Source organism: Bombus vancouverensis, chromosome 6, assembly GCF_051014615.1.
Source record: "Bombus vancouverensis nearcticus chromosome 6, iyBomVanc1_principal, whole genome shotgun sequence".
NCBI lineage: Eukaryota > Metazoa > Arthropoda > Insecta > Hymenoptera > Apidae > Bombus > Bombus vancouverensis.
Window position 1 is genome coordinate 9,288,482 of NC_134916.1, and position 17,820 is coordinate 9,306,301.

The following is a 17,820-nucleotide window of genomic DNA, read 5'->3' on the forward strand; positions in this document are numbered from 1 at the left end:
CCGGCGTTGTCTCGTTCGCACCGAAGCTGTGCTTTTTCCCTCGGCTTGCCTGGCGAGGATATAAGGGATGAGAGGGAAGGTAGATGAAAAGTAGGAGAAAGAGGCAAGGGGAGAAGGAGGAAGAGAGAGAAGAGCGGAAACGGGGGTTTTCCCGTTAATCCGAGTCTAGAGTCGGGTCGGCGTATAGACGAGCGCGAGATCTGCCGACGTTTTCATGGCTCTCGGCCTATGCCAGCACGCATTTTCCCCTGTTCGTTCAATTTTCTCACTCGCGTTTCGCTGTGGGCGCGGTTATTTTCGTCGTCCCTCTCTATCTATCCATATCGGTGGCTATCGGCGAAATTATCGACGTCTTTCTCTCCCAAGAATCGACGTATCGAAGTATCGATCGTAAAAGCCCACTGAACTGTTCATCTGGCCGTGTACTAATAAGCGTGTATTACCGTAAAATAAAAAAAGAAAAACCAGAGAAACGATGAGAAGGGAAGTGGTAAAGTGAACGAGAGGGAGAGAGTAATTACGAGAAACAAGGACAAAAAACGACGGCAGAGAGAAGAAGGATGATACAGGGACTCGAGATCGACAGGCTCGAGTATCGTGCTTTTACGGTTTTTACTTACGGGGATAAACGCGAAATACTGTTTTTATGCGCCGATACACGGTTCCGTACACGTTTGTTCGCGTAGAATTAGCCTTGCGTTTTCACAAATCTACCTACGCGTCGCGAACGTCTCGTAAACGCATTCGAAAAACGCGCGCGTTCGGCGATTTTCAATGCGCTGTCCGAGCTACGAGAAACACGGTGGCGACATCAGCGAAGAGAAAAAGGTACACACTTTTCTGTATCTTCGTCCGTGAGGTCCGACTAAGGGCCGAAATCTCGTGGTCGTAATTGCGCCGCTGGTCGAGCACCTTGGCAAGCGTCTATGGAGAACGACGAAAAACAGCGCATTCCCTTCTTTTTCTCGTTGATCGCCGTTGCGTGATTCGGTTCGGACGGTTTCGAGCAACGGAACGAATCGAAACGTTTCCTCGTGCGACGTTACTCGCTCGGAATTGCGCGCAGACAGGAAATTAAAGAGGGAAGCTCGAGCGAGGAGAGCAAATAGCGATAACGTTGCCTTTACGCGGCAACGATCGATATCGAGGCTTTCCACGTACCAATTAAAAACGCACCCCGCCGCCCACGCCGCGGCCGTCCGCTCCAATCGAACTCACGATCGATCGTTGTGATCCGTTCTTGCTTCTTTTCATCGCTAGTTGCCAAATATCAGTGACTCTGTAGGAGAGAAATTGAAGTTCGCAACAGTCGCCTCGTAGCTCTGCCGGTTTGTACTTTACGCGAGTACCTCTCGTTGAGTGACCGACCACTTTTACCGACCTTTCTGTTTGACCCAACCTGCTGCTGCACATTCTGCGCCGAATTAGTCTATTTTCACGAGGTTGCAAGGCCAGGGTTGGTCCGAGCTGGTTATCGACGATTCCTTTTCTTCTCTACGCTGTCGAGGCTCGCAAACGAACAAAGATCGTAGAGAAATTGACGACGCGAGTGTCAGAATCGAGCGCGCAGATGTTTATCGCAATGTCGAGTCACGGTTTCTTCGTTTTAACCGGTTGAGTCGCTGCGATCGCGCTGTTTAGATTTTGCGTCGAAAAGTTCCAGTACGTTCGAACGCTACGGACGGTGTTCTGTATTTCATTGTTATGAGGTGGTTGTTATTGGTGAAGGTGCCCACAAGAAACACTCTTGATGTTCAATAAAAAAGGTTTATTAAACTATTAACAATCAACAGTCAACGATTAACAATCAAGAGTTAACAATCACGTATCTCGAATGTGTTTGCTTCGCTATGACGCTAGACCTTTCGCACTACGCAGCTCGAGGCAGAATGAATCTTTTGTTCGAAACCAAGCGAATTCTTTTCTTTGTTGCCCCTCGATATCCCCACTATGCACGCGTTTGTTAGATGTCCGCGACAGTTGCCGCGTATGCATTCTTTCGAATATTCGGCGAAAGAACCGTAGGGATATCGATGGTACATGACTAGGCATGTCGGCCTTACGCTTTGAAGGTATAGCGCTTTGTGTCGCGAAGCCATAGGGAAGTTCCGTGGTCGAGTGCCGCCATAGTTATCTTCTCAATAATGTTTATCGGACAAAACTTGAAATATTTATAAACTAATAGTATTCATACATAATAATACGGATGTATTTCATAAAATAACAAATATGAGGAGCGATATTGCGCCGCTTGTTTCTCTTCGCCATCGCGCTGTTCGGCATTTTTCGACAGTGGTTTTTCAAAGCCCCTGAGACTCAGACGGTTAACACTTTACCGACCGATAGCCTGTTAATCGGCTTTTTGTCGCCAACAATCTTTCTCATTATTTGAGCAGCAATTTGTTATTTAATACTAAGGTGCCTTGCGTCAGTTGCGTTGCTTTGTAGGCTGCCACAGTTTTGTATCAATTTGAAAAACACCGTTCGCGATGAACGAAAAGAATGGTATCGGATAGTCTAAACCGAAACTGAGTTGTTGAACCGCTGGCGGTCAGTAAAGTGTTAAGATTCCGTAGCCTTTGAGTAAACCAACAGATGGCCGTGAATCTCTGCGCGAAATTAGCCTAAAGATCGCGAGGCACGGTTCCAACGTCGTTTCGTCTGAAAATTCGATTCGCGGTTTGGAGAAGCGGATAAACGAGACCAAGAGGGAAAGTTGCTTTCACGGCGTATAAATAACGATCCGGAGGATCAAGGGAACCGCGAAGGAACGAAGGGCGAAAGTGAAGAACTGTAGGACGGGTGCGAGAGGATAAGCGTCGCCGAGATAAGGCGGAAGCGCGATTTTAAATTATCCCTCGTCCGTCTCTGTCCGCGTCCGGTTAGCGGCGTCTGATCGCGATTATCGCGTTTCCTCCGCGAAACCTCCCCTTCATCCTGTTTACGCCAACTCCATCGAATCCATGGAAACGAAACAACTTTTACCGACGCGAGATCGCGAAATCGCGCAAGTTGCAAAGTTCGTTCCGCGACGGCGCCGATCAGCGTCACCGCGATTTACGATTTATTTCCGTCTTGACGCGAATCCTTATCGACGTTGAAATCCCGATGGGCGAGATTCGACGGACGAAGCTAATTATCTTCGTCTGATTTCGACGATGTGCTCCTGCGCGTTCCAAACGTACGACTCTGAATACGATTCGCGGAGCCTGCACAAATATTAGATAATAATAAATACCAAGCTGCGTACGCAACGACGAACGAAATTATCGATACAGAGCGAACTTCCCCCTAAGATATTTGTAGAAATCCGTGGAAATATAGGTAGGATTCTTTGCGAGACGTAACGTTAAGAGACGCAGGTTCGCGGTAATCCGTAATTTTCCGAGGCGAAAGCGAGTAGACGCAGCACGTATTTCCCATAAGTGTCAGAGATCCGTGTCTGTACGCGTTCGGTGCAACACAACCACAGAGATTTCCTATCGATGTTAGATGCTTCGCTGCAATACGTGTACGACATCTTCCGCTACGGAACACGCTTTCAAATGGTTTTCAGCTGTTGCGTTCGCGTGAAACGTACGCGTCCCACGCAAATACACGGAACCTCACCTTAACGTATTTAAGCGTAGCAGCTCGGTTGCTGCTTCGTCGGTCGGTGAGTCAGTGATTCGTAGTCGTCCGACGTGCAAGAGCTACAAAAACCTTACCCTCGGCGATGTCGATGAACAGGGGTGGGACCGAGTCGACGCGATATCACGAAGAAGGAGAAGGTTCAAATTTACGATTCCTATTAATACTTTGGAAGATTTCGGGGCGATGTTGGCGCGTGCCATGCCGCCACGCCAGCCAAAACGAAACAGAACGCGTAGTCGCTGGTCGGCCGGTTTTGTATATTACGACCGTTCGAAACGAGGAAAACGCGCGATGCGGAAAAAGCTTAAATTTAAACGAGTACGAATTTTCCAGTGATTTCGACTACGGTAATTGCGATCGTCTTGAGAACGTTTGTCGTGGTCGTAGCGGTCGTCGTCGTCGTCGTCGTCGTCGTCGTCACCGTTCGGTAGTCGTCGGTGTTCAAAGCCCGACTACTTCAGACTTCCGTGTTTACGGAACGCCAGCGACTGCTTGACGGCTCCCTTTTTCCTTCCTTGTACGCGATTCCTTCACCCTGCACTTCCCTCACCACCTGCCTCACAATCCGCGCTTTGCCGACAGAAATGCCAGCTTGTTCGCCTCTTCCCGCGCCTTGGTGCTCGCCCCTGCTTTACCTTCTCTTACGCCCTTACCTTTGCCCTCTGTCGCTTCTCTCTTCTCTCAATCTCCTTTTTTCTCTCCTCCCGTACCTTTGCCGCCTCGTCCCTTTTCGCTTCTCCCATTCCCGTTTCCGATCCCATTCTTTCTCTCTCTCTCTCTTTCTCTCTCTCCTTTTTCCTTTCCCCGGTTTCCCCCTCGCTTTCGTCATCTCGCTCTAATCACCTCGCGAGCACGAACGATATTTTTTTCGCGCGGGACATATCGCGCGAAATATATTTCGCGAGTTTGAAATACTCGCTCGTTGTTTGCGTGTTAAGAAGTGAGAGAGAGAGAGAGAGAGAGAGAGAGAGAGAAAGGGGAGAAAGTAACGACCAACGGGGAACGCGGCGCATCGTGATAAGTCTGTTTGCGGGACAGCGACGTAGCTCGTTCCAAGAGGGAAGATTTACGCAATTCGCGAACGTTTGCTCTGCGTTTTAGCCGCGCGAAAGCGTTCCTCTTGCTTGGATAGGATTGTTTCCCTGGGGCGCGTGGAAATTCTTGATTTTTCACCGACAAACGTTCCAAAGTATTCGGCCGTTTTTTGCTTTTTTCGCGGATTTCAGGTATTAGAATCGAGCGCAGCGCTTTCAACATTCGACGACGAGGTTCGTTCGAATAAGTACGTTGCGAGCTTCTACGATTATCTGAGTTCTGTATCCAAGTGGGCGTCGACTAAAGTAGGAAGTTTCGAATTACTTTAATATTTTAATAATCTCCGCCTCTCTCTCTGTTATGGTTCTCGGCACACATATTCTTTCTTCTCGTCGAATAAAGCTAAAAGAATATTGCTATTCCGATTCCGCACTCGGGAATAGAAACGTCGATTTTAACGACCGATCGTCTTTCGATTTGGATCGCTTTCGGATAGAATTACCGTGACCAAGACGCGGTTAACGACGCGTCTCTGGTAACGATTCGACGAAACGCAGACGCGTCGATCGTTTCCTCGACGAAGAATAAAAACGGCGGGGGGAGGGGGGGGGGGCTCTCGAGTGTTCTCCGTAAAACGGTCGAAAGCATCCTTCGGTCGTGACTAATGGAACGAAAGGACGAGCGACTGGGTAGTCGAGTGAACCAACGAACGAACAAGCGAGTAAACTATCGATCGAGAAATTACAAAGACTGACTTCTTGGCGTCGAAACGACTCCGGTCCCCGTCCGTTTTTCCTTTGCTTTTCTCTGGCAATTATTCGCCGATTAGGAGGTATTATTATCCGTGACGACTGCCGCTGTTGCCCTCTACTCCAGAGAAAAATCTATCGTCCGAATCGGTCCGAGGATCCATGTTTTGTATCGATCTTACCATCAGAGCTAGTCTGTAGCTTAACGCGTGTCTTCCGTTTTAACACTTTACCGACCGATTTCCTATTAATCGGCTTTATGTCGCCGACAATCTTTCTCTCTTTATTTGAGCAGTAATTTGATATTTAGTATAAAGGTACTTTGCTCAGTTGCGTCAGTTGCGTTGCTGCCACAGTTTTATACCAATTTGAAAAACGTACCGTTCGCGATGAACGAAAAGAATGGTATTGGAGAGTCTAAACCGGAACAGAACCGGCGCTAGGGAGAATCTGCGCCTGAGCTAGCGGTCGGTAAGGTGTTAAGACGAGTTATTGGCAACGATACGTGGAACCGCGACGACTATGACAAACAACGCTGTACGACTATGTCGGAGAAACGAGGAAACTCGCGTTCTCCGGCGAGATTATAGAGGATGGTCTCGTAATCGATGGTACAACCGGGAATTATAGAGGATAAAGGAATTATAGAGCAACGAATTACGGACGATTCTTTCGTATGCAGCTCTGTTTGCGGAAAAATGAATCGTTAACGTTGCATGGTATACGTTGTCTGTGTATATCTCGGCCGAAAGAGCCTGCTTATAGACGGCGACATCGTTGTACGGATACTCGCGATTTGGGACAAGCGAACGAAGAAAAGAACTTGACTTGAACTTAAGAAAAAGAGACAACGGAAACGAAGACGAAATTTCATGAAATAGCGAATAACGAGAAACCGGAGACCTCTTGATTTCGCGTAAAGCCGCTCACTGGGTCACCGCTGAAATCCTCAAGCACCATGACGGCTCTCGTTGCCAACCGGAAGAGATAAAAACGCGATGAATATCCGTAATTCCGTTAATGAATCGTACAGAAAATTCGTCCTCGAACGTCGTTATAAAAGACCGTGCGCCGTGCTGCACCGTCATCCTCCTCTGTCTCGCATTTAAACGACTCTGAAGAAGCTCTTTCCACTCTACTCTCTCTCCGCTCTCTTGCCAATTGACCTCGTCGCGCCTATTGATATTTGCCAACCGTAAAGACAACCCGGTTCCTCCTCTATCGCGTTACTCTTCTCAATATTCGCGATCAAACGCAGATCCGATTTAGCACGCGGGATAAAGCTAGTTCTAGTTAATGTGCAGTTTGCTCGCTTTGTTGCAGGTAAATGGTCAAGATGTATCGAACTCGAGTCACGAAGACGCAGTGCGTTGCTTTCAATCGGCCCAAGAACCGATCATCGTCGAGGTATTGCGACGACAGCCAACTCAACAGCAACAACAGCAACAGCATAGTCAGCGAACCGGATGGAAGGAACAGGAGAGTCGAAGCACAGAACCGGAGAAAGAATGGGAGAGAACGGCCGAAGGTGGCAATAAACGCGATCAACACGCGATCAACACCTGTCCGAATCTGGTGTCGACCGCGGTACAGACCGACTGGGCCGGACTTCTCGAGACCGAGGAAGAAGAACTGCTGCCGGTCGTCGACGAGCAGCCAAACGACAGTTTCGAGGACTTTCTCGCGCACGACATCGATTTCGAGGTAAGTTAGGCGGAAATGACACGCGCTATCGGACGACATAGCAACTATCCGAACGACATACAGGTCGATGGACGTTTCTTAAATAATTTTAATTTAACGCGTGTACATCTTCGTTCGTAAGTACGTAGTCACCGTGAACATTCTGACCGATTCTTGTCAACAATGGCCGATCGTTGCTTGCGATATTACGAATCGACGAATCTTTCTACTTGTAATTTTGCGAGACGAGTAAGCGTCCGTAGATTTTCGAGCAGATGGTGTACGTATCGATTAACACTTTACCGACCGATGGCCAATAATCGGTTTTTTGTCACCGACGCTTACCGACCGATGGCCTATTAATCGGCTTTTTGTCGACAACAATCTTTCTCATTATTTGAGCAGTAATTTGTTATTTAATACTAAGGTACCTTGCGTCAGTTGCGTTGCTTTGTAAGCTGCCACAGTTTTATGCCAATTTAAAAAACGTATCGTTCGCGATGAACAAAAAGAATGGTATTGGAGAGTCTAAACCGAAACAAAGCCGACGCCACGGAGAATCTGCGACTGAGATGCCGGTCGGACGTGCGTAGGTTGTTGAGTTGCTGGCGGTCGGTAAAGTGTTAATTGGTTACGACTAATTAAATTTCTCATCGTTCGATTACGAAAATGAAACGTACGTAGAATCGGATAAAGACAAAAAGAAGAAGGAAAGACAGTCGATCGGAGAAAAAGAGTACGTGGAAATATTTTTTCTTTTTAACGTTCGAGATTGGACGAATTTGTAACGAAAGCACAATTACAGGAGGTGACGTTGCGGAAGGCGGGCAGCGCCGAGAAGCTAGGACTCACGGTGTGTTACAGTTCCGGATCCGGCAGCGAAGACGCCGACACCGAGGTCTACATCTCGGAAATAGTTCCTGAAAGTCTGGCAGCGCGCGATGGCCGATTGCGAGAAGGCGACCAAATCTTGAGGGTAAATCGCGAAGACCGCGGACTACGACGAATCGAAGCGGTTGATTCGATTACGGGAGAACCAGCCGGACGAGCTCATCGCGTTTTCTCCTCGCGATTTCCTTCCAATCTGCTACCCTTCTAATCTCGTTAAGCGGATCGTAATCGCGGAACAAAGACTTTGCGCTTCGCTCGAGGGAAATCGGATGGAAGAACGACCCACCGTGTCACGGATTTCTTCCCTCGATTTTCCACGTTTCCGCGAATCCGTCGAGCAACGTCGTTGCGGCAGAAAAATTCTCTTACAGTTCGCGAGGCTCCAGAAGAACCAGGCTACGATCGCGCTGAATAGGAAATTTCCGCGAACAACCAAACGAACGAATTCTAATTATTCCGCCGTTCTTCGTCGAAATTTCTTCGTTCTTATACATCGACGAGCGATCAAACTCGTTTCAACAGCGATGAAACTTCGCCACGAAAACACGTTGCGACCATCGTTTCCGCACTAAACCACGTTACTCGTGTTACAGGTGAACGGAAAGGACGTGGCGAACAAAGAACAAACGGAGAACCTGTTCGCCGAAACGAAAAACGCCGTGACCATTCTCGTCAGTCGATGCCTTTATCAGGTAAGATCTCTTTGTGGGCTACTGAAATACGATGCTAAGAAAATCAAAGTATGGTAAAGTATGCTACAACGAACGCCTTCGAAACGAACTCCAAGAGACGAACATCGTAACGAGCAACTTTTGCCAGTAAAGTCAAATTGCTGCATCAGATACGAAAAAATATTCATAGAAGATGCCTTCTTCTTTTCTAACGCGGTTTACGATCGATATAGTTGCAAGTTGAAAGGAACCAACCAGCCTCGTACGTAATTCGTTCTAACGTACTCCACCGGCTAGCCGATCCTTTTATCAGACTTTGATCTTTCGAAAACTGTTTCTTTCCTCTTTTCCTCTCGTAGGAGGACGATTACAAGGAGAGGCGCGTGTACCCTCGGGTGAGTAGGGACGATCGTCCTCCGTATTTCCGATACTCGTTACAAATTCATAGATCCTTCTGGTCTCTGTGCAGGGATCGCCGCTGCTTTCGCCGGACCATCTGCCTTCCTATCAGAACAGCCTGATCGAGCAGCTGATTCGGCAGCAGCAACAGCAGACGGAGGAACGGACCAAAGACACGGAAGAGGACTGTTCGACGTTGAGGCCGCCGCCGCCACCGCCTCCACCGGTGCCCTGTCACACGCTTGGACACCAAGCAAACAACAACACCCCTTCTTCGAGCTGTTCTTCCCAAACGTCGCAAAAATCTTCCGGTAGAAACGCTGCGTCGCCTGCGCGACACGCGGATCACGATCGCAAGCAGTGGATGCAGGAGACGTTGAAGGATTGCTCGAAGAAGATGGAGGGTCTCTGTGTGCGCGGTCAATCGCAAACAGGTTGCGGAGGCGGAGGCGGAGGAGGAGGAACGATCGCGGTTAGGTTGGCAGACGCTTACTCGAATCACGTGTGGAGCGAAACAGAACACATCTACGAGACTATACCAGAGTCTGACAGCGAGCCGATCTACTCGTCGCCGTATGAACATCACAGACATTGGCATCATGCGAATCATACTTCTAGCGTCGTCGCTACTGCGCAGCCAACCATCACCACCGTCCCTCCGCCACCGACGACCATCGTCTCTACCATCGCGATCGCTATCACGACTACTGCAAATACCACCACGTCGAACACGGTAATTCAATACTCGCAGAATCAAGCGAACCAGAGTGGAAGATGGTACTGTTCGTCGAAGAGCAACAGCTCGGGCGAGGAGAAGGATAGCTCGAGCGCGTACAACACCGGAGAATCCTGCAACAGCAATCCGCTCACGTTAGAATTGCAACGCGGTGAAAGGGATCATCACAAAAGTACACTGGTGCTTTGCCCCCCGAAAGCGTTGGCTGTACAGCAACAACAGCAGCAGCAGCAACAACAGAGGCTCGGTTGCACGTGCCCCGCGTTCACCAACAGACAGACAAGGAACCAATCGAACAAGAGAGGCTCGAGTTCTCATTATTACAGAGATCGTGCGACGGATCCAACCAACTTGCCTGCGGATACTATGTACACGAACATGGCTAACCTTCAGCAAACGATGCTTCTGCAACAGCAGCTGTTCAAGCAGGCTCTCGACCGGAGAAACTCGACCATCGGTGGATCTAGAGAGAGCAGCAGCGTTACCGCGGTCGCTGCCGGTGGCACTGCGAAAAAGTCCAGGTCTCATGGTAATTTTCAAGCACCGAATTTGACTCGGTACCAGTTTGTCGGCAGTCAACAGGTGTGCGCGTCCAGTTCCTGGATACCCCCGGAGGACAAAGCGAACGACGTGCAGATGGAGTGGAAAGTGAAGAGGAGAGCGGACGGAACCAGGTACATCGCTCGGAGGCCAGTCAGGAATCGCATTCTGAGAAATAGGGCGATCAAAATATCGGAAGAGCGAGCCGGTCACAGCACGGAAGACGACACCATGTCGGAAGTGAAGGTGACAGCATCGAATTCAGGCCAACCTTTTATCTCTCTTCTCTCTTCCTCTCTTTTCCATAAGCTGTAATTCTTATCTGTTCGTTCGTATTTCAGGTTGGCAGATACTGGACCAAGGAGGAACGTAAGAGACAGCTGGAACGTGCTCGCGAACGCAAACAGAGACAACAAGAACTTCAGCTGCAGCAACAGCAACAGCAACAACTTCAACAACAGCAGCAACAACAGCAACAACAGCTTCAAATGCAGCAGACCAACGAATTGTTGACGTGCGAGCATGGCGAGCACGAGAAGCTTCCGAAGAAACCGTTGAATATCGTGGAACTGAGTCACAAAAAAATGGCTCGTAAAAAGAACACCCTGGACGATTTCACTACCGTTCAGGAGATGTTGGTTCATGGAAACAGAATCGGTAGCGCGGGAGGTCCCGGTACCGGTGGCAAACTGATGGGTCTTCTTTCGGTAACGACCGTTTGAACCGTATGACCCGCGATATCCAAGGAAACGACGAAAAGTAACTTTTTCCTTGTTCCTGCGTGTTTCCTTTTGTCGCGTTATATTTGTCTTGCCACGGATGATCTCGTCACTGTTCGATCGTTTTTCAGGTTCCGTAATTATAATCAAACTTGTAATTATATATTTGATCCACACGTTATCCTATCACCGCTCCACGAGTTTCCATTCCTCTTTGCGCGTCGATCTCGTCGTTTCATTTTCGTGTTATAGGGCTACGAAAACCATGACCGAGCAGCTTTATCTCGTTTTCAATTCGCAGTAACTGAAGCGAGTCGTGTAATGCTCGTGTCGTGAAAGTAGCGTAAATACGAACAAGGTTGTACATATTTTTCGTATAACGATATAATAAATGTATGTAGATTATTTTACACGAGCTGAAACTTTTGCAGACAAAGAAAATAGAACGAGTACGCTTTTGTAGATATGTACAATAAACGTAACGATGGTATGAATAAATCGCGGGTGAAAATCGTGAATCATGGCCCTGCGACCTACTGTAAGAGAAGGATAAAAGGAAAAGAATGTTTGCATCGCTTCGTGCCATCTTTCTTTGCACGCGAGTCGTCGATCGGACCATGCGAAACGTCGAGTTGCCACGCGAACAATGTAAAACAGGTAAAATGTGCCGTAACAAAAATATATATAATATATATACGTATATATATACATACACATATATATACGAAGAATCACATATTTTATTACGAAATTCGAAATTCCTGATTATCGACATACGTATATCTCTTCATGCGTCTATTTAACCATCTTATTTATCCATCTATCTATTGCATGAACGATGCGTTGATGTTTAAACTGCTTAAAATCTTTCGTTCCGGAATATTTAGATGCTGAATGTATGCCGGAAAACAATGGTGAGTCGAAAAATTTAATAGGAAGTCTTGCAAATATTGATTCAGATTCAAGTGATAGATGGAATCTTGCAGCAAGTCCGGATCGTCCTCGTCTTCCTCAGTTTCGGGCACAGTTTCTCCAAGTACTAATTCATAAAACGATAATTTGTCGTGTGTTAAATAACGAAAATATATTATAACGTTAACGTTAGCGAGAAAGATTAATGAATCAAGATGTGCCGAAAACACCACGGAATCGTACCCCACTTACCTATCATATTTTCGTAGCCAGGATCTAAGTAGGTGACCTCATCTTCGTCTTCGTCGTTGTATGAATCCTGCGCGTTAAAGACTGATTAGTTCGACCCGTGAAACAAAGATAAAATATGAAAAATATTATTCTTTATTATCACTAACATCCGTGTCATGACCAGCGGCGATCGCTTCGATGTCGTTCGATAACTCGTTGATTATCAGCTTGAATATTTTCACCAAAACAGGTATAGTGGTCCAGTGATAAGGCTGTGATTCGGCTTTACTCCTAGTCCTCACGCCTTCTTCGTTTCCTACGTATTCTCGAATTTTAATTAGTCAGTCGCTCTTTTGGGATAAATATTTTATCGACATCTTGTACTAATTAATGAAATTAATGAATTGAAAATAAACATTCGAAAGGATTAACAAAGAAAGAAACAACGATCAAAGTGTTTTCCCTGTGTACGCTCGTAACGCGTTTAATTCGTCCGAACGTTTTCGTTATCAAATTCTCTACGATGCTTCAAATACGAACCTGGGAATACTTGGTCTCCCCTGACTATGATCTCGTTCAATCGACTATCGTCGTGAGTAACGCCGTACTCCAATATCTTGCAAAGCGCGACCGTTGCTACCTTTCGGTCGTATTTACCGAAAAACAGGTGTTGCCTTGTGACCCATTCGGAGAGCACGAAAGTGAGAGCGCTTTGTCCTGTCGGACCGGGTACGGTTGATAGAAAATTTAGGACAGCGTCAAACTCTGTGTTTATGAGATGAGCGTATACCATGAGCAAACTTTGTACCACAGTCAACGTCTGAGCTCGCTGCATTTTGCTCAACACAGCCTTCAATAATAGATCGAGATTTTCGCCCAATGTGTTTCCCGCTTTCCTAATCAACGTCGTCACCAATCGTCCGACAAAAGTCGCTGTAAACTCGCTCGACTACAAATGCCACGCGCCTCGTTAAAAAATCAATTCGTTTATAATATAGATTATGTGTCGATCATCTGGTGGAATAAATCAACAGAGGCGGATCTAACCGTTGAATCAGGATTGTCAAGTTACCTGCGGGTTCAATAGCTGAGCAATGATCTGCAGTATGTATTGTAAACCCGTTTGACCGTCATTGTCTCGATGTACCGTCACCTGCCGAGCCGCGACCGATAGGTAAGCTCGTATCACTTCCCCGCCACTTTGCAACGTTTCGTTGTCTTCCGAATTCAGAATACAGTGGCACGCAGCAGGAAATGCAGTTTCGACTAACGCGCTGCTCAGTGGTTTAGGAGAGTAATGCACCAATACTTGCAAAACATCTAGAGCTACGTTCCGACATCTCTCTATTGTACAAACAATCGGAACGAATAATTACAATTTTCATGTCATGTTACTGCCTGTATCCAAGTATGTCTAATTTTTAATAAGACTTACCGTCTTTTAATTTATCCATAGGCGATACGGCCATCATACTGGTTAACGTTGGTATCAAACGTGTTTGTAATGGTCCTATACAGTCAGGATTTTGTGTCAGATTTTTGAATATGTCTTGACACATGTACAAAATATCATGATCGCTATAGAACTTCAAAAATGCAGCGATAGTTAAGGGGCAAATCTTATTTTCTACTGAAGCGGTAAATGCTTTGTCCAACTGTAAAAACAAGCAAAACCTGATGCAACGAAGATGGATAAAGGCAAAGAAAGATGATAACTCGAACATTACCGAAACCAACACTTGAAAAGTTTCCATTACTAGTGTAAAAATTTCCGTGGATGTTTGATTAGCTATATTGAAAAGTCCTTGAAATATGTTCGGCAAATGCGATCGTATAATATTGCCGAGAGTATTGTTATTCTCCGCCACTGAAGCTTTGCAAAACCAGTAAATAGCTTTTACTGCACTGATGCGGATACACGAAGGCTGATTCTCCTGTAAACCATTAACAGTTGCCTCCAGGAAACGTGAACTCATTTCTGGTGGCATTATTTCAGCGTATTTGCCACCAATACACAAACAACGGCCAAGAAGTAACGGCGGTGAACCTAAAAATTGCCGGTACGATACGAAACGACAAACGAATGAATACCGAAGTAGAAACAATTGTCATTTTATTGAATATCGGATACCTGAATCCTTTAAAGTAGCTAAAACGATCGTATCTAAAAATCTAATAATATCGAATTGAAGCATTCCAGTTTTATGCCTCTCCACAACGATATCTTTTACTTTACTTAGGGCTAAAATAGACGATTCTCGTAATTTCCAACACGTTTCACTGTTTCCGCTTCCATTATTTGCAGTCTGTAATCTACTAGTTGCTTCGATGTGACGCGTTACAACCTCGCAAAGTGCATTTACCGCTTTTTCCTCAGAATAATTTACTAAAGCCTGCATTCGAACAAATTAATTACAGAGAAAAGAAATTCAGTTTAAACGTTCTATTATTATCAACAAAACTAATCCAATTGTTCCCTAGAAAACATATATTTACCGTTAAGAGTTCTTGCGCTGAAATACGAACATTGTAAGTCAGTACGTCCTCTTCCTCCACAAACTGGTTGGGGTTAGTTGTCCATAATTCAATTTGATCGTCGGTTATTTGCATAAAAATGATTAAATAATACATTACTTCTTGTAAGAAACTATCCAAAAGATTTGAGAATCGTTTACGATCCACAATAGAATGAACAAACTCGAATATGGCAATGATCAAATTATTAAAATTAATTATTTCACCTGCAAACGTCAAAGCAGATTGAAAATAGATTAATCCTAAACGATTACAAATTAAGACTGCAAATGCAAAGATTACCATCTGAATCAACTTCCTTCTCGTTTGTATCTCCCTCGCCATTTACAAATTCTTCCTGATAAAGCTTCGCGCTTTGCACTAAAGTTTCCCAAAAGGGCGGTAGCATTTGAGGTAAAAAAGTTGCGATGTATTTAGGTAATCTGGTAACTAGGCAATTTATAGCTTTGATAACATCAGTTTTAAGACCACTATCGCAAGTTGAACCATCAGGCAGTCGTAAACAGTAAACGAATTTTTCACAAAACATGGGTATAACGGGCTGTAAATATTGCTCCGCAAATCCTTTTTGGAACAGTTCCGTAACAGCAACTAATGACGCGATCGTCGTAAAAATTTCAACGGCACGACCACGAATTCTAATGGAATATTGCTAAAGGCATAAATAATCATCGTCATTATTATTATTATTGTTGCGAATCAATGCTTGATAAAATAATTAACTTACATTTTCACTTTGAAATATTCTATACATTTCTTGAAGGATTACTGGTCCCACATTAGGCAACTGGTTATCGGTAAGGTCTGAAGTAAATTCTGTTAAAACCCGCATAGCTCCATGAACGGCATACTCGCTTTCCCCGCTTAAACAGCTGACAAGTATATCAAACAAACCGAGCCAATTTTCTGGCCAGTCCCAGTGTGCAATTGCTGATATCGCATAAGCTACTGCTGCACGTACCTGAAATATGTAACGAAATAAAACATTTTTACATGTAATGTGTACAACGTATATACATATACATAATTATTAATGGATTACCTTACTAATGGACTCACGGAGACCTATTGGCAGTAACTCTTTGATTCTTTCCTTTGTTGCATACTTTATTTCAGGAGGCCGAAATTTCTCAGCCACGGAAGACCAATGAGTTTCAACATATTGCTTTAACAATACAGAAGCTAACTGTCTAATAGGTAAATGCCCATTTGGATCTACTACAAATTCCGTTAAATGTATACCAAATTCTTCTGTCACTTCTAATGCTTGAATTCTCTGTTCTGCTGCTTGACGAGTCTCTGTATGAGGAGACAAAATACCACTTAAAGTTTCATACAAAGCTTCTCTCAGTGAACCTTGAACGTCCATCGTAATTGTGCTTATTGCAAAAATTTCTGCTCCCTTATTTTTTATTCCTTAAATGCTTCTTTTTATAATACAATTAGAATCTATATTTTTAATTTTACATTCAATTTATATGATATTCATTTACCTGAGCACATGTCCTTGGTAAATTATTATTGTTCTATTGCTAGTACAAGTACTTCTTAACATTACCAATCATCTTAATCTCTCAAAAATAATTTCTCTGCAAATAATAGAATAACTATTATAAATATAACAAAAAGGTAAAGGAAATTTCATATGAAGATAAGTAAAAAATCAAATGACAAAAATAAGTACATTGTTGCTAATTAATAGTTATACAACCTAAAAGAGATCAACGTGTATATAACTTGTGTTAGAGCAAACCACTTGTACCTAATGAAACGAATTACTTTTAAAATACATAAAGTTGGAAAGAAATTTAGATGACAAATAATTTACTTTATTTTCCATATGCTGACTTGCGGACAAAGCCGGCTTAATCGAATGACACAAAAGGTTAAACCATATCTGAGATAATATAAAGATAAAAAATGAATGCTTCTCACTCTTAATATTATGTGAATAAAACGTTTATACGTGTAATTTATTTAATTTGAAATTCCTTTATAACAATAAATGCGTACTACTGATAACTTTATAAGTTTCTATAATCGAAATCATACGTACGCGATTGAAGTATAACAGTACAAAACGACATATCGAACATCAATGTATTTGTGCACGCGCGTCTTGCAATTCAGAAATTAATTCTTACCAGCGTATGTACATATCCAGTGGATATTACCCACACATGTACATATACCCAACTAAACGAAATCATTTAAATACCTATCTTATTTACTATTGTATGAAAAAATTTCTCAGAATAAAGTCATACGACTATTGTATAAAATGTCACATATTATATATATATATATCTATGTGTATATATATATATATATATATATATATATATATATATATCCATATGATGGAAATATATATATATATATATATATATATATCCATATGATGGAAATAGCTTTCTTCCATGTCATCTTTTTCACGAAATTTCTAGGTTCTCAGTATTTTTTTAAATAAAAAATTAAATTTACTTCCCGATATCGTTTGTAGAACGTGAAAAATCAAATTCACCGGCCTTAATAACCATATCGTTCTCATTATTTAATTTTGAGATATTTATCTGGTAATATAAATTAATTATATTCAATCGATAAGTAGCAAAATTAAAAAATTCCAATTTTTCAGCTCCTAGGTAGGGTTTCTTAACTTTCGAGGCTCAAATGAAAATTTAGAATCAAAAAATTATTTAAAATTTGTTTTGTCTAAATATCCCCCAGTTTTTTAGTAATAAGATGTTATAAGTTTAAAAAGTTGTCCAATAACCACCTAGTGGTGAAATAGTGGAACTAATATTTTCATGAAGAAATTGAAAAGTGAAATTTTGTCTGTAGGGCGACGTCCAGATCAGTTCAGGAATCAAATCAAACTCCCAGAAATTATTTTTGTATAATATTATTCAGATTTTTTCCTAATTAATTAATTACATACCATTAGTGTAATTAGTGTAATTAGTGTAAAAATCGCTGGAAGTGTGTAATTTCTTCCTTTATCATGTTCTCGTAATCTGAAACTGCAAAACCGACCGAGAAGTTTCTTGTTCGTATGGTAAATTTTTTGCTCTCGGATTTTCTAA

General features: G+C 43.7%; 2 protein-coding genes across 12 annotated transcripts in view; one reads left to right on the forward strand and one right to left on the reverse strand.

The window, feature by feature from the left end:
• Window positions 1-11,792, forward strand: part of Slip1 (SLo interacting protein 1) — a 58,806-nt gene extending 47,014 nt beyond the window's left edge. The window contains exons 2-7 of one of the 2 annotated variants that reach the window (XM_033336711.2): window positions 6,741-7,121; window positions 7,906-8,076; window positions 8,585-8,683; window positions 9,022-9,057; window positions 9,132-10,583; window positions 10,679-11,792. In XM_033336711.2, coding sequence (XP_033192602.1) covers window positions 6,741-7,121; window positions 7,906-8,076; window positions 8,585-8,683; window positions 9,022-9,057; window positions 9,132-10,583; window positions 10,679-11,059 — 2,520 coding nt within the window. In that variant the 3' untranslated portion in view covers window positions 11,060-11,792. The remainder of the gene's footprint in view (window positions 1-6,740; window positions 7,122-7,905; window positions 8,077-8,584; window positions 8,684-9,021; window positions 9,058-9,131; window positions 10,584-10,678) is intronic. The other variant, XM_033336712.2, reaches the window with a different exon arrangement.
• Window positions 11,777-17,009, reverse strand: Ipo9 (Importin 9). 10 transcript variants are annotated; one of them, XM_076619331.1, is made up of 14 exons: window positions 16,879-17,009; window positions 16,228-16,323; window positions 15,777-16,033; window positions 15,462-15,695; window positions 15,017-15,386; window positions 14,696-14,940; window positions 14,331-14,592; window positions 13,927-14,246; window positions 13,635-13,854; window positions 13,272-13,543; window positions 12,740-13,148; window positions 12,367-12,515; window positions 12,221-12,287; window positions 11,777-12,095 (listed from the first exon to the last, which is right to left on the reverse strand). In XM_076619331.1, exons 2-14 carry the CDS (start codon window positions 16,235-16,237, stop codon window positions 11,881-11,883), a joined length of 3,030 nt encoding a protein of 1,009 aa, XP_076475446.1. In that variant the 5' UTR covers window positions 16,238-16,323; window positions 16,879-17,009; the 3' UTR covers window positions 11,777-11,880. The 10 variants fall into 10 exon arrangements, with proteins under 10 accessions (XP_076475446.1, XP_076475440.1, XP_076475439.1 ...); XM_076619325.1 differs by having other exon boundaries at window positions 15,777-16,158; XM_076619324.1 differs by having other exon boundaries at window positions 15,777-16,161.
• Between the last annotated feature and the right edge of the window lie 811 nt (window positions 17,010-17,820).